The 16547-nt window shown below is 44.3% G+C and overlaps 1 protein-coding gene across 1 annotated transcript in view; it reads right to left on the bottom strand.

The window, feature by feature from the left end:
- The window catches only part of LOC138262461 (ATP-dependent translocase ABCB1-like), a 691566-nt gene that overhangs the window by 126259 nt on the left and 548760 nt on the right, over positions 1 to 16547 (bottom strand). Inside the window, exon 22 of the mRNA XM_069212356.1 lies at positions 13485 to 13691. Coding sequence (XP_069068457.1) covers positions 13485 to 13691 — 207 coding nt within the window. The remainder of the gene's footprint in view (positions 1 to 13484; positions 13692 to 16547) is intronic.

The raw sequence follows: 16547 nt of genomic DNA on the forward strand, positions 1-16547 counted from the left end.
CCTGGGCCAGGCCTGGCTGGACCCCAGGAGGGAAGAAGCCTGTCTGAGGGGTTGGCAGCAGCAGCAGCTGCAGTGAAACCCCAGGAAAGGCAGTTTGGCAGTACCAGGGTCTGTGCTACAGACCACTGGGATCATGGGATTGTGCCAACTATGCCAGGATGGCATAGAGGGGGCAATTCCATGATCATAGACATGTTACATGGCCATATTCGGAGTTACCATTGTGAAGCTACATATAGGTAGTGACCTATATGTAGTGCATGCGTGTAATGGTGTCCCCGCACTCACAAAGTCCGGAGAATTGGCCCTGAACAATGTGGGGGCACCTTGGCTAGTGCCAGGGTGCCCTCACACTAAGTAACTTTGCATCTAACCTTTACCAGGTAAAGGTTAGACATATAGGTGACGTATAAGTTACTTAAGTGCAGTGTAAAATGGCTGTGAAATAACGTGGACGTTATTTCACTCAGGCTGCAGTGGCAGGCCTGTGTAAGAATTGTTAGAGCTCCCTATGGGTGGCAAAAGAAATGCTGCAGCCCATAGGGATCTCCTGGAACCCCAATACCCTGGGTACCTCAGTACCATATACTAGGGAATTATAAGGGTGTTCCAGTAAGCCAATTTAAATTGGTAAAATTGGTCACTAGCCTGTTAGTGACAATTTGGAAAGAAATGAGAGAGCATAACCACTGAGGTTCTGGTTAGCAGAGCCTCAGTGAGACAGTTAGTCACTACACAGGTAACACATTCAGGCACACTTATGAGCACTGGGGCCCTGGCTGTCAGGGTCCCAGTGACACATAACAAACGTACTGAAAACATAAGGTTTTCACTATGAGCACTGGGCCCTGGCTAGCAGGATCCCAGTGAGACAGTGAAAATACTCTGACATACACTCACAAACAGGCCAAAAGTGGGGGTAACAAGGCTAGAAAGAGGCTACTTTCTCACAGTCTCTTTTTTTCTTTACCGGGACGAACCAGCAAATCAGGCCGGGTCGCGGTTGAGGCAAGCCAGCTAGAGTTGCCGCGGCGGGTCGGTCCCTCTATGGAGCTTTTTTACAAAAGTTGTCCAAACTTCTCCAAACTTCTGGGGCTTCTCCCAGATGTCCTTTTAAGGTTCTTTTGGGGTCCACAGCTCACCCCAAGGGTCCAGAAGTTCTGAGATGGTCCTTGGGGGGTGCGGACTACAACTCCCAGAATGCACCTGGCGCAAACTCCTTTTTGGCCACTGGACAGTGGTCAGCTGGTCGCTTTCTTCAGGAGTTGGTGCAGGGGACTCTGGATAGCAATTTTTCACCTGTAGCAAACAGGGAGTCCATCCTTGAAACAGTTGAAGCCAGGCAAAGTCCTTCTTGTGGTGAAGCCCAAGTGTGCAGCTGGTGCAGTCCTTCTGAGTGCAGGTTCCAGGTGCAGGCCAGGGGTCCAGCAGGGCAGTCCTTCTTCTTCTGTTGTTCTTCCAGTTTGGATGTGGTAGGGAACTGAGGTGTGGGTGCAGGTCTGCCAGTTTTATTCTTGCTCCTGGTTGAAAAGCAGGGGGGTCCTGGTTCTCCAATCAGGTGCAGGGTCCTTCCCCCTGTGATGACCACTTCCTGGGAAGTGTGGCAAAAATCAATCCCAGGAGGCAACATTCTCTAAAAATCCATCATGGCTGAATCTGATTTTTGGAGGTTCCATCTGGCTGAGCCCACCCACTGGTGTGGCTAAAAATCATAAACACACCCCTCTCCTGCCCTCTCCTAATCTAATCAAGGGGGCACCTAGTTGTCTGGGGTTGCAGGATGTGGGGGTGTTGCTGGTTGCTCCAAATGTCCTTCTCTGCCTTTGAAGACCAGTTTGGCAGCCCTCCCCCTTCCTGCCTCACCATCTGCTGAGGGGAGATTCCTTCCCACAGGCACATTCCTTTGTGTGAAGCCAGGCCACTTCACACCTCATCAAGGCAGCTTGGCCAAGCTGCTCAGGCTGGCCAATCAGAGCACAGCAGCAAAAACAATGCAGGGCTGAAATTGGCAACTTTTCAGGTAAAGTTTAAAACTCTTTACCTGAACAAGTTATATTAAATCCCACAACTGGAAGTTGTGGGATTTATTACAACAATTAATTTGATACCAGACTCTTGGTATGCATCATTTAAGGAGACTTAAAAAATTAAAATAAAGTCTCCCCATTCTAGCCTATGAAGGCCATTTACTTCAATGAGGGAAAAACAAATTTTGCTGTTTTTACCTCACCAGGGCTTATAAAACTATTTTTATAAAGTCCCTGCTTATAGTTACATGGCACCCAGCCCTAGGGGTGACTTATATGTAAAAATAAGGTAGTTTAAGACTTTGGAACTACTTTAATTCCAAAGTCGAATTTGCATGTAACTTTAACTTAAAAGCAGCCAGCAAGGCAGGCCTGGAGCACTACCTATGCTGTGGTCCCTAAACCTACATGCCCTACCATATACTAGGGACTTATAGGTAGGTTAACTTAGCCAATTATAATTAGCCTAATTTTCATATCCATTTTACACAGAGCACAGGCCCTGGGACTGGTTAGCAGTACCCAGGGCACCATCAGAGTCAGGAAAATACCAGCAAAAAGTGAAAAATGGGGGCAAAAAGTTAGGGGGCCTCTGCAATCAGCCCTGTTTTCTCACAAATCGAATAACTTGGATTATGGTTTAATGCTTCAATAAAAGACACTGATTACCTCAATCTGAAATACGTCAATGCCCAAAAAAAAAATCTTCACTCTTTTTCTTTTCAAGAATTCTTATCATATACTCACAAACCTTCATCCTTATCTTTCTCCATACTAAAAAATGTGTCTAAGCTCCTTCAACCTATTTTTAACTCTCATCAGAATAAGACAGAACAAAGTATCCAGTCATCAATTTGGCATTACAATAAATAATAAAACCATTTCTTGGAGAACTTGGCACAGAAAAAGTTCTCAGATGGATTTATCAACTTTTTGATAATGATTCTTGTCTTCCTTTGATAGTAGCTCTAACACGCTTTCCACTCCCCCCCTCATATCAAACTAATATCGGTGGTCCAATCAATATATGATCAGCTACAGCATGTTATTATTTCTACCCCTCCCGACCCTCGCATAGCCCCTCTGTTGTCCCATTCTCCCTCAGCATTCCAATTATATAAGAACCTAATTGCTTCACCAGATCATTGAGACAAAGCAGTTGTGGAATTTCAATTGGAGTCTGACCTACATATTTCTTTTTCAATCCCTATATGGAACAACATCAAGATCAAAATACTGAAATGCTCTAGAGCAACTAATGCCAAACATTATTTTTTATTTACAAAAGTCTTGTGATCACTCCGACTAATCTCCATAAAATTAATCTTACACTCCCCTCCTCCTGTTGGCCATGCAATAATAATATGTTATTCAAATATCCTCTTACCCACCAATTTTGGATACACATATACTCTTTACTTTCGCCAGTATTTTTCTTGGAAGTATTTCAGAGGACTGGTCTTCTCACTTAGATAATGTTTGAGCACTAGATTTACCTATTGCAGTTGCATTTTGACAGATCACCAAAGTATGAAAAGACTATGGCCAGATGTACAAAGTTATTTAGCAGTTGTAAACTGCTAAATTTGCCATTTGAGACCGCTAAATAGCCTTGTACCATGTACCAAACTATTTTGTGAGTCATTAACCTATTACCTACTCGCAAATTTTGGTTTGCTATTAGGAGGGGGCATGCCAAGGGCATTCCTTCCTAATATGGAGATGATGGGGGCTGTATGACTGTTTTGCGACCGGGATTGCGGTCGTAAATTAATTGCAGTTACCACCAATTTCAAATTGGTTGTATCCCATTCGCAAACACAAATGGATCCCCTTTGTGAATGAGGGAGCCAACATTTTTTTAGAGTGGGCAGTGGTACACTTTTCATTTTTTGTAATGTATCTTGTTTTCCTTTACTGAAAAGAGGCTGCATTTGAAAAAATGCTTTATTTAAAAAGTAGTCACAGACATGGTGGTCTGCTGACCCCAGCAGACCCCAGAAGGCCACCATTCCTTTGAGTGTTGGCCATTCCTGAATTGGTCGCAAATTGTGACCTGCTTCATGAATATTAATGAGACAGATCCCTTGCAACCCATTTGCGAATCACAAAGAGTGTCTGAGACACTGTTGTACATCACCTTTTGTGACTCCCAAATGGCAAGTTGCTAAAAATTGCAATTTGTGAGTTCCAAAATCTGACCATCCTACTTCTAGACCTATATCTTATAAAGCTTTGTTGTATGGTGTCTGCTATAATCACAGACTGGGCAGATCATACGTCAACCTAATTGTCTTGTTTTCAAGAGAGATCTTTGGTTACCTGTGATGAATTTCCTAGAATCCTCCGCAAAAAATGCTTACCTTCATAACCCTCAGATTGAAGAGGTACCTAAACTGCCATGACTCTTTACCTGCTGTTTCTTGTAACACTTTTGATGCATATGTTTTAGCAATTATATTATCCCTTTGTCAATTCTTTCTAATAAGATATCATTATTCTACGTTTCGCTCTCTTTCCTTTTCCTTTTTATCTTTCTATTCCAGAACTATTTTCTAGAGCTTTATAAGATCTCTCGTACTATGCACACCATACCAGGTGTATATACTTGTGCTTTCATCTTTTGTGTCATCTCAATTGGTAAATAAAATCTATTAAATTTCGAAAAGATATTGAATCAGAAAATATATTACCCCTCAATGTTAATTTAAGCACATTATGATCACTAATCTTTCTGGCCCTGATTATGAGTTTGGCGGATCGAAAAGCCGGCCCATCAAACTCCTGCGGTTGGGTTACCGCCTATGTAACCCTCCTGCAGTCCGTATTACGTGTTTCCACCTGGGTCAGTGTAATCGAGTCGGAGGCAATGTTGCAGTGCGTCAGGTGCAGTACCAACCGTCACGCTTTTCACTGTCTGTGAAACGTGAGATGGGTCCCCAGAATTGCCCATGTCAAGTGCATGGGCACATCTGTCAGATTTTACATGGTGGTGCAACCGCCATGTAAAAGCCGGCGGAGAGGGGACTGCCATGGTGGATTAAGACGGCTGGCATTGCCAGGCTGCCAGCAGGCAATAAAGTGGTAGTATCAGTGGTCTGACCATGGCGCATTTGCCACGTCATAATGTGGAGGCCGGACCACCGCATTGGCCGGGTCCGACCGACACCGTGAGTCTGGTGGCTCTAGGACCACCAGACTCGTAATGAGGGCCTCTGTCTTCTTCAACAAAGTCTACCATGGAGGGCCATAATTTCACATCCAGGATGATATAATCTATTGTGCTGTTATTCCCCTGTTAGACCTGACTGCTCTTGACATGGTTTCCCTGTACTTTTTTGATTCTGGCCCCGTGTTTTTGGATCCTATGCTGTAAATAGTTTTTGCTGGTTTTGATACTCTGGGCACTTTACCACTGCTAACCAGTGCTAAAGTGTGAATGCTCTCTGTCTAAAAGATGTTAATGATTGGCTTTCCATAATTGGCACCTTTGATTTACTGGTAAGTCCCTAGTAAAGTGCACTATGTGTGCACAGGGCCTGTAAATCAAATGATACTGGTGGGCCAGCAGCACTGATTGCGCCACACACATGAGTAGCCTGATATACATGTCTCAGACCTTCCACTGCAGTGTCTGTGTGTGCAGTTTTGCACTGCCAATTTGACCTGGCAAGTGTACCCACTTGCCAGGCCCAAACATTCCCTTTTGTTACATGTAAGGCACCCCTAAGATAGGCCCTACATAGCCCCTTGGGTAGGTTGCAGTGCATGTTAAAGGTGGGATTTGTACGGATGTTTTTTACATGTTCTGACAGTGAAATACTGCTGAATCCATTATTCACTGTTGAAAGGCCTATCTCTCTTTTAGGTTAACATGGAGACTGCCTTTAAACATCTTTTAAGTGCAGTTTCCTTTTGGGTGCAGATAGAGATGTGGAGTTTTGTATCTCTGAACTCACAATTTAAAAATACATCTTTTGGTGTAGTTGGTTTTTACATTGTCTGTTTGAAAATGCCACTTATAGAAAGTGGGTGTTTCTTGCTTAACCATTCTGTGCCTCACCTGGCTGCTGAAAACACGTCTGGGTTAGACTGACAGTTGGGCTGTTTGTGAATTCACTCTAGACAGTGACACAAAGAGAGCTGAAGTGTGTCCTGCATATCCTGATGAGTATTCCTGAGCTAGAGCGGAAGGGAGGAGCTGACACCTGCACTTGAAAAGGGCTGTGCCTGCCCTCACACAATACATTCTCTAACCCCCTAGTGTGTGTCTTTGGCAGGGCAAGGAAGAGGTAGGGTCTTGTACCCTACAAATACTTTCCTTTGAAGTGTGCCTACTTCAAAGGCAGAAATGAGTAGAAGTAGTGGACCCGAATCCCCAGACTTTCAGATTACTTTTGGATCAGGAGGAACCTATGCCAAGGAGAAGAGCTTGATGCTTGAGGAGGACCTGTCACTCTGCCTGTTGGTTTGCTGTTCTGGTCTGCTGCTGCTTCTGCCTTGAGATTGAAAGGACTAGACTTTGCTTTCTGAAACCCTGCTTATGAATTTCCTCCGAAAGCTTGAACTGAGCTTGCCCTCTGTTCTGAAGTCTCAGGGACATCAAAGTCTTCATCTGCCAGTGCCTGGGCTCTTCATCCAAGAGTCCTGACTTGCTAAATGGTGCCAAATCCAGTCCCTGCACCCTTAGAAGTAGAAGCTGGTAGTCTGAACGGCAGAAAACATGCACCGCTGTGTGCACATCAGAAAAATCGATGCAGTACCTGTCCCGTGGCTGACAACTTAGATGCAGTACCTGCCTCGCAGCCAGAGAATCAACGCATCACCTGTTTTCAACGTGGAGCCTCCACATAGCACGTTGGAATTTTCCATGCATCGACCCGGGCCTAAAAATCTTCAACATCACCACACAGACCTAAGGCTGCTTGTCCAGAAAGTGACGCATTCTTTCCCTGTGTGGATTGCTTACCCGACAGAGAAAGAATCAATGCACGGCCTCACTTGTGAGTAAATCAATCAAGCAATCAGGGATTTGTAAAGCGCACTGCTCACCCATGAGGGTCTCAAGGCGCTCAGTAAGAAATCAATGCATCGCTTGCTTTTCTGACGCACGCTCGCCCATGAGGCTTTACTTTTGACACACACCAGGTACTTTGTGCTAAAACAACGCATCCATTGATTTCTATGTATTAAGACTCTGTACTTTAAAAATTCTTATCTTTGCTTGTGTATGTTGGACTTTTGTTGGTTTGGTCTTGTTTGATTTAGATGAATATTGTCGATTTTTCTAAAATGGTGTGGACGTCTTATGTGGTGTTTTTCACTGTGTTATAGTGTGTTAGTCCAAATACTTCACACACATTGCCTCTGAGATAAGCCTGACTACTTGCGCCAAGCCACTAAGGGGGTGAGCAGTGGTTATATGAGCTGTGTATCTCCCTTACCCTCATTAGAGTAATGGTTCCTACTTGGACAAGTTGTAAAATGACTGCCAACTAGAGACCCCCTTTTTAACACCCCCCTCTGCAAAAGGTGTAAGATCTGTGTGTGTCAGACTTAGAGCATCCATTGCATGTGTGTAGGCTGTGTGAGAGTGTTAAGGGTGGTAGATGGAAGACAGCTGCCGTCCATGATTTATCAGTGTCAGCCATCTAACTTTTGAATACCTCTTGTTTCATCTTCGGGAACGATAAGAGTGCCCCTACATTCTAATGGCATGTAGATTACATTAAAGTCCCTACTTAGCAAAAGGGGGAGATCTTACTGAAGTACTTAATAGATTATGATTGAGCAAAGAAAGCTCCCCTTAATTGGTATGCCAATGATATCAGGGCTATTTATCACCGTTTATTTAATTACTAAATTGAGGGATATTTTAATCCAAATTAGAATTCTGCCAAGATGTCTAGATGGAGATGCTTTGTGGCTATAATTCGTATAAACAGATCTATATATCGGTTTTAAGTACCAGCTTTCCTGCAGCAATATTTTGTCGTGTTTATCTATGAAGTTGCCTCATAAGGGTTCATTAGTTTGGTAATGTTAAACTTGCCATGTTCCATGACGATAATTGTACTTGAATGTTAAATCCCTACTACTTGCATTACGATCTCATGAGCCATGCATCCTTGTCCGTGGAGGGTTTTGAGCTTGGAAACTTGCCCAGTATAAGTTGTTTCTTCTGTACAGTTGTCATTGTCAAGAGTTTAGTCTCAGACGCAGAGTTGTGAAGGAAGATTTTGTCCACAGACTGAGAAATGTTATCGAGGCAGATAGTACTCTGTCCCAACGCCCAATGCTGGGAATTGAGCAGTTAATTTACTTCTCCTAATGACCGAGCAGATAGGTTCGTTAGGAGGTACGTCCCCTGCTTCCTGTTATTGCATGGGCCTAAAAAGCCCTTAGAAGGAGTTCACCTCTGGCTTCTTGATTAATTGGAAAACGGTTCGCTATAATTGAATTTTAATCTTCTGAAAGTTTTATGTTTCTTTTGGACTGTATGCTTGAGTCTGTAATTCGATTGGCTTGGGCATCCAGCACCAATAGCCCATCCACAAGAACAGGATATTGTAATTTAAGGCCAGTTTGATGTAATCATGGGTCTCACGGAGTCAAGATAAGCGTTGTGCCTGCATTATATCAGAAAGTGTGAGTGTATAACAGTGGCCCTAGGGACAAATCCGATGCACAACCTTGTTAATCAAAGAACTCATAGTTTCATCTTGCCCAGTCTTAAACTTTGGTAAGTAATTATCATGGGCAGAGCCGGACTGGCCATTTTGCACTGGTGCTGCAATATCATCCCCCAGTAACAAAAGCAGCAAACCAGCATAATCCACTTAATCTAATTTCCAACCTCCTTGCGGAGGCTGGTCTGACAAAATTGCCAGGGCTGCTTCGGATTTTCAGTCCTGGCTTGAGGGTTTTTAACAAAGCTGGACTTTTCAACCAAAGGGTGTTTTCTTCAACCTATCTTCCCTACTCTCTCTCAGTGCGGGTTACCCATCCAGTCCATGCTTCTGCTTGTGTATGAATTTGATGTGTGGGCTGATACGGAGCTACCTACGAGTGTGTGGTTCTTGGCGCCTGTGATTTTCCCATGTTACAAGAACCCGCTGTCGTTTTAGGTGCTTTAGAAAAAATCATTCCAATTGCCTATGATTCATGGCCATATGAGTTTTTATGGAGATTGTATTTCCTGGAAATGTAGGGCAAAAAGTGCTCAAAAAGTCTTCTCTGTTTGACGCAGGGGCAATTTGACTTATTTTCTAATGATCTCCAGGATCTTAGTAACCCTACAATTCACTTTCAAAACAGCTAATTTAACTTAACTTAGGTGCTTTCTTAGTAAGACCAGTGTAGCTTTAATATAAGTCTCTTCGCTGACTTTGATAGCGGTTACAGATTCTCAAATGAGTTAAAGCTGTCTTTGAAAGCTTGCCAGCAGAGCAAAATGGCTACTCCAAACTATTGTGGCTGAGTTGGTTTGGTTTGCTTGGCATTTTAGGTGAACGCCTGCAATCATCTAGAGGAAGTGCATTCACTTTAAACAGGTTAGTTGTCTGTGAATGATTTGTCTCAGAAGCATTTCTTGCTCCTCCGTCTCCATTTATGGCAGAGGACTTCAATGTGTGGGGCATGGCCCCCCATGGGTGAGGGGCGTGGAGTCATAGGAAAGGGGTTGCGCATTCCCCAGTCTTACTGCTGGTTTGCCTGGCTGCCCATTCATGTGCGGATGGCAGGAGGTTGACAAGAATAGGAGCTCTACACTGCACACAACACTGACGTCTCAGTGTGTACAGTTCACTCATCACAATATAGCTTTCACTAGTAGCACTGGCTTGGGGGCTCAGCTGCACGGGCTGCAGCAGTCTGACCACAGCTGAGACTCACTCAGCCCGGGTGACAAGCGTCTGTTAGGTTTCTTTTTCGTGCTGCTGTCTGTCCCTCCAGTTTGGTGCATGCCTAATTGACAATGTGCAACCACTGACTTAATTCGGGGCTACATTGAAACCCTATACCATTGTTTTGTTAATGTGAGGGGCACCTCACCTCACGTTATGCAGATATTCATTGTTCTACAGTACTGTGCTAGCTGCTGCCGCAGCTGCTCTCCTGCCCAGACAGTGCCTGCCTCAGCATATGGCTACACCCTTGCACCTAGGCCTGCTCTCACTTCCAGACAGCAGCAAAAAAGAAAGCAGTGTGTCACAGGTGCACACATTAATTAAGCCCTATGGTGAATGGGGGCACAGCACAGGATGTTATACCACCGGGTCCGGAAGAGCTATCACATGTTTCTCTGTGCTCAGACTCTCAAGGTCCTCCAGCCTCCCCCCAAACTTGAGTGAAGCCAACAACAGCATCAAACTAACATAACTAGGAGTCATCCACAACACTTTGGTTTGCTAAACATTGGCTTAATATTATTTCTCTACCGTAAAACTGATTTGCTGTGGGAATTGGGGACATTTATGGTTGTTGATGTTGAGGAGTAGCAGGTTCAAGAAACTTTTGTCTGGAGGGGGTCCATACAGCTAAAAGATTTTGACAGAGATTCTTGGCATCAAAAAGTTTGAAGACCTCTGATTTATGGTGAAGGGAGAGGCTGTTGGGACATCTACTGTGTCAGAAGACTTCTCTTTGCATTAAGGTTTAGTGCTTCCCTTTCTCTGGGGCATTTACCATTCTTTGCTTCCTCTTGTGTGTAGGCCCCTCACTGCAATGACCTTAATGTCACTGCAATGACCTTAATGTCATAAAACCAGAGCAGTGTCTAACAAACAGCTGACCACCTTCCTGGAAGACAACAACCTGCTCGACCCTTCACAAACCGGATTCCGAACCAACCACAGCACGGAAACCGCCCTCATCTCAGTCACAGACGACATCAGAACCCTGATGGACAACGGTGAAACAGTCGCCCTCATTCTCCTCGACCTCTCGGCTGCCTTTGACACCGTCTGTCACCGCACCCTAATCACCCGCCTACGCTCCACCGGGATCCAAGGCCAGGCCCTGGACTGGATCGCCTCCTTCCTCGCTAACCGCTCCCAAAGAGTTTACCTCCCTCCGTTTCGCTCAGAACCCACCAAGATCATCTGCGGCGTACCTCAAGGCTCATCGCTCAGCCCGACACTCTTCAATGTCTACATGAGCCCCCTCGCCGACATCGTACGCAAGCACGACATCATCATCACCTCCTACGCCGACGACACCCAACTTGTACTCTCCCTCACCAAGGACCCCGCCAGCGCCAAGACCAACCTACAAGAGGGTATGAAGGACGTCGCAGATTGGATGAGGCTCAGCCGCCTAAAGCTGAACTCTGAAAAAACGGAAGTCCTCATCCTCGGCAACACCCCGTCCGCCTGGGACGACTCCTGGTGGCCCACGGCCCTCGGCACCGCACCGACCCCCGCAGACCACGCCCGCAACCTCGGCTTCATCTTGGACCCTCTTCTCACCATGACCAAGCAAGTCAACGCCGTGTCCTCCGCCTGCTTCCTCACTCTCCGCATGCTCCGCAAGATCTTCCGCTGGATCCCCGCCGACACCAGAAAAACCGTGACCCACGCCCTTGTCACGAGTCGCCTGGACTACGGCAACACCCTCTACGCCGGGACCACCGCCAAACTCCAAAACCGCCTGCAACGCATCCAAAACGCCTCGGCCCGCCTCATCCTCGACGTACCCCGCAACAGCCACATCTCCGCACACCTGAGACACCTGCATTGGCTCCCAGTCAGCAAAAGGATCACCTTCCGTCTTCTCACCCACGCACACAAAGCCCTCCACAACAAGGGACCGGAATACCTCAACAGACGCCTCAGCTTCTACGTCCCCACCCGCCCCCTCCGCTCCGCTGGCCTCGCACTTGCTGCCGTCCCTCGCACCCGCCGCTCCACGGCGGGTGGGAGATCTTTCTCCTTCCTGGCGGCCAAGACCTGGAACTCCCTCCCCACCAGCCTCAGGACCACCCAGGACCACTCCGCTTTCCGGAGACTCCTAAAGACTTGGCTGTTCGAGCAGCGATAACCCCCCCTTTCCCCCCTAGCGCCTTGAGACCCGCACGGGTGAGTAGCGCGCTTTATAAATGTTAATGATTTGATTTGATTTGATCTCACATGCAATATAATAATAAATCAGACAAAAACTGCAAAGATTGTTGTAGGAATAAGAGACAAGGAGGGTGGGGCACTGCCCTGTCCCTTTTTGGTAACGATGGGCCCATCCTTGGCTCGGGAACTGCGTTGGCACTATATAGTGCTATGGGGGCTTGCTTCTCCTCCCCATTTGGTGACGGTGACTGTGCCTGGCTTGGTGATTGATGGGGCTTAACGTCCTCACGCAGTAAAGAGTCTCCTCACACAGTGACCCACTAGGGGGAAGTGTAATATGAGGATGCCATCAAAGTTATTTCCAGCTACCACATGTATCTAATTGCAATGTAATGCATAGGATTTAGTGGTGTGGGTATACTAAATGTAACTTTCTTTTTTGTAAAAAAAAAATAAAGCCCTGGCTGGAAAATATTTTATGAGTGCTGCTGTTGCAGTCTAGTGTATTGGGATTGCTAGACCCTAGCACCTGCCCTTTGTTGGTCTCGGGCTGTGTTGCTTTGCTACCCTGAGAGTGTCAAGTGCTACAATAGTGTAGGTCTGAGAAGGAAGACACTTGTGGACCTATTACCTGTAGTAAAATCTTACTTTATTCAAAGAAAAAACCCTAGTAATTAACTGAAAAAACTTAAGGTTAAAGTGACATTATAGTTAGGCATAGAAGAAGATATTTGCTAACATAAAAAATAAGTATTGAAGATTAAAGAGATGGTATAGTGCAGTGACAATATCAGTCATAATGCAATGTTTTAAACCTGAAAAAACACTGAAATTCCACAATCGTAGTTAACTGTAAGTTGTGCCCCTCTGATGACCTTACTAAAACATCCTTTAACCTAAGTTTTCAGAATATGTATAGAGAGTTTTCAGACTATAAATAAAGTTTCTGTTTCAAAAATGTCTATTTCCATTAGTTAAGTATTTTTTATTCCATGGCAATTGTTTCATAGATCTTAAGATATTGACAATATGAGGTATTATTGTTCTATATTTATTTCAACATTTTTGTGGGCGATATGTGATTGTCTTGTTTATGTATAGGACACTTTATTTTGATTTTGCTGAATTTTTCTTCAGTTTTTTTCGAAATAGTGTCATGCAATCCATTAAGCAGAAATTAAAACATCTCCCACTTAAGCAACTGTCATTAGTTCTCATGATGTGTTACGCTGCCCCTTCAACTTAGGGTTCAAAAACTAGGGGAAATTTGACAATACTTTTTAAGATTCCTTACTTTTTGTTTATTCTAAAAGTCACATATGCTTTATATGATCACACTTTTCATTTTGTGAAACAAAAGTGTCCCTTTTGAAATGAAAGAATCTGCTATATTCACCTCAGGAAGTGTTTCAATGAAACTGTGAATATTCGCTGCTTTCGCTGCCTCTTCAATTTCCACCTGAGTAACAATTCTGTTGTTGTCACCATACTGGATACATTCAGCAATGCTGCAATCAAGCAGAATGGGTTCTTGAGACACAATACCCAACTGCGACCTGAACCACTGCAAGTTCAAGGATTTTATGTCAATTCCATCTGCAAACTAGATAGAAAGAAAAGTGGAGTTTATTTCAGGAAAAGAGGAATCTGCACCCACACTGAATAATGCAACAAAAACCATATCATTTAAAATATAATGATACAGTTTAAAAATCAATTTATAAACAATTGTTATGACTTGAAACAGTAATCTTATTGAGTGAAAAAGTGATGACGCAGAAAAAGAAGGACTAACAAATATTCATATATCATGTAAACAAAATCGAATAAGGTAGTGTGATTTTAGCAAAGAAAAATAATGTACGTGGGAAATTCTGCCCACGGGGTAGTTCGCCATTATTATAAACAGGCTTAATTAATCATGAAGAATTGACAAATGTAGTAATCCGTCATAATTGCAAATGTATTCTATGATTTTCTTGTTAAAACTGTTTTATGTTTAGCTTAAATTTAGCAGAGGCTTTGGCCTAGTTGCCTGGTCTCAAATGTAACTGCGTGGTTTTCATTTGCATTAACAAAGACATATTATTTTACTTTTAGGCTGTATTTTTCCAGTAGAGATGACTAATACACTTATCTCAAGGTTTCGTGCTAGGATGGTTTCATCCTCTTTGATGCAAGGTCAGCTCCTGCAGGTGCAGACAATAAAGGCACTAAGATAAAATTAATTGGCAAACTTTGTTACAACTTGTGTTCCAAGGCTCCAAGGACAATGTATGCATAAAGGAGTACTAGGAGAAAGACACTATTCATTGGTCAAATTGAAGCCACCCTATGAACCGTCCAATGGAAGACCCTGAAGAATTTGGAATGTTTCTTACTTAAACCCACCGGACAAAGAGAAGTGCGCCATTTTCCTTGATGCCATTTTGAAGCAAGATTCAAGAAGCCATTTTGGAATGAGCCCTTTGATGCTTTCTCTGTCGCAGAGAAAGAGACTTTAAGAATTCTCACCCTAGAGACTTTAACTCAGATTTTGCCCCGTCTTGCCGATGCAGTAACTTTGCCCCATGCTCCTTGCTGCCGCAAGGAAACTTGCCCTTAACTTTGCCCCTTTGAAATCTGCCCCATGCTGATCGAACCGGTATCTGAGGGACGAAGACTTTCTTGAATGCTGATTGTATTTGGTAATTATGAAAGGATAATTGTATTATGTATTGTGTTTTTTCCTTTTAGGTACCAACTGCTATTTTGATAGGGCCCAAGCTAGAAGTTTTCTAAATTTGTGTTGACTAAATTCGTTTTGCATGAAGCCCCACATGCCAATGCTAATTAAAGGTTAGTTGAGGTATTCACTTGATGCACCATGTTGAATTGAAATCTTGTAATGCTGACCGATGTATGAAATTAGTCAAATTCAGTTGCTTATATTAGTGATTTACATTGCTATAACCGAGTGCATTATAATCCAGATTTTGCGTAGATTGCGTTTCTTCCGCCGTTATGGACAGCTAGTAATGTTCATATACATATATAATTTGATTTTGAGACTCATATATATTGTGTTAGCTTTGTTAATATAGGTAAATAAACTCATTCACTTTTAATAAACTGGTGTGATTATTCATGACTGAAAGGTCATGGTGCGTCAAAATACCAACTGTTATTGATTCCTAATGTGTTATTTTGATCTATTAATTGAGTATTGGGTATTGACTACAATGGTTATCGATTATTGATTTGATTGATCCGACTATTCTTGGATGAGGAGAGCCCAACTCGGTTAAAAGGTTCACCGACCTCCAGCGTGTCCAAGTGCAAGTAATTTTTAAGGACTGGACGCGCTATCAAAAGTGATCAAAAGTAACTTTAATTGATGATATCCAAACAACGATGGACTAAACATGTCATCCCAAAGCTCTCCTTTTAAGCAGAATCAAGTGTACATTCGCAGGGCCTCAAAAGGAGTTTCCCTGTTAACCCGGATTGAGCGTGTAACAGGACTAACAGAGCCATGAGGATTACTACTGTGGTTATCACCATGAAAAGAGGATGCAATGAGGAGAACTGTAGATACCTTTTCTCCTTTTTGGTCAAACCCAGGTTTACAAGTATTTGTGTGAATATACATGGGTTGATGTATAGGAACACCCACCTACCTGACTCGCCCATACCCCGCCATTCAGCACCTGCGACCCCAACACTGCCACCCCCAACCTCAAACAGTGGTTAGACAACTGTGCCAAAATCCTTGTCCCACTTAGGAAACCACCCAACAACCGCACCAGCACGAAAACACTCTGGTTCACCGTCGACCTTCAGGCCTCCAAGCGGGAGTGCCAGGAAATTGGGAAGAAATGGTGCCACGATCAAACAGAGAGCAACCACGCTGCCCTCAAGACAGCCATCCGCAAGCATCATCAGCTCATCCGGACTACCAAAAGAGCTCTCTACAAAGACTGCATCTACAACAACGCACACAACAGCAAAGAGCTCTTCAGCATCATCAAATAACTCGCCACCCCTGAGTCCTGCTCCATCGACCCCCCCATCGCAAGACCTCTGCAACTCCCTTGCCACCTTTTTTCACCGCAAGATCATGGATATCCATGCCAGCTTCCCCTCCCCGATCCCCGTGACCACCGCGGCCGCCACAAGGCCCTGGATTGGATCACATCCTTCCTCTCCAGTAGGACTCAGAGAGTCCGCCTCCCTCCGTTCCTGTCAAAAGCCAAGACCATCTGCGGAGTCCCCCAAGGATCCTCTCTCAGCCCAACACTGTTTAACGTCTACATGGCGCCGCTAACCAACATTGTCTGATCTCACAGCCTCAACATTGTCTCCTACGCGAATGACACCCAACTGATCCTCTCACTCACAAAGGACCCCGCCACCACTAAGATCAATCTTCACAATGGACTGCATGCCAACGCCAACTGGATGGAGATAAGCCGCCTCA

This window comes from Pleurodeles waltl, chromosome 10 (genome assembly GCF_031143425.1).
Source record: "Pleurodeles waltl isolate 20211129_DDA chromosome 10, aPleWal1.hap1.20221129, whole genome shotgun sequence".
NCBI classification, from domain to species: domain Eukaryota; kingdom Metazoa; phylum Chordata; class Amphibia; order Caudata; family Salamandridae; genus Pleurodeles; species Pleurodeles waltl.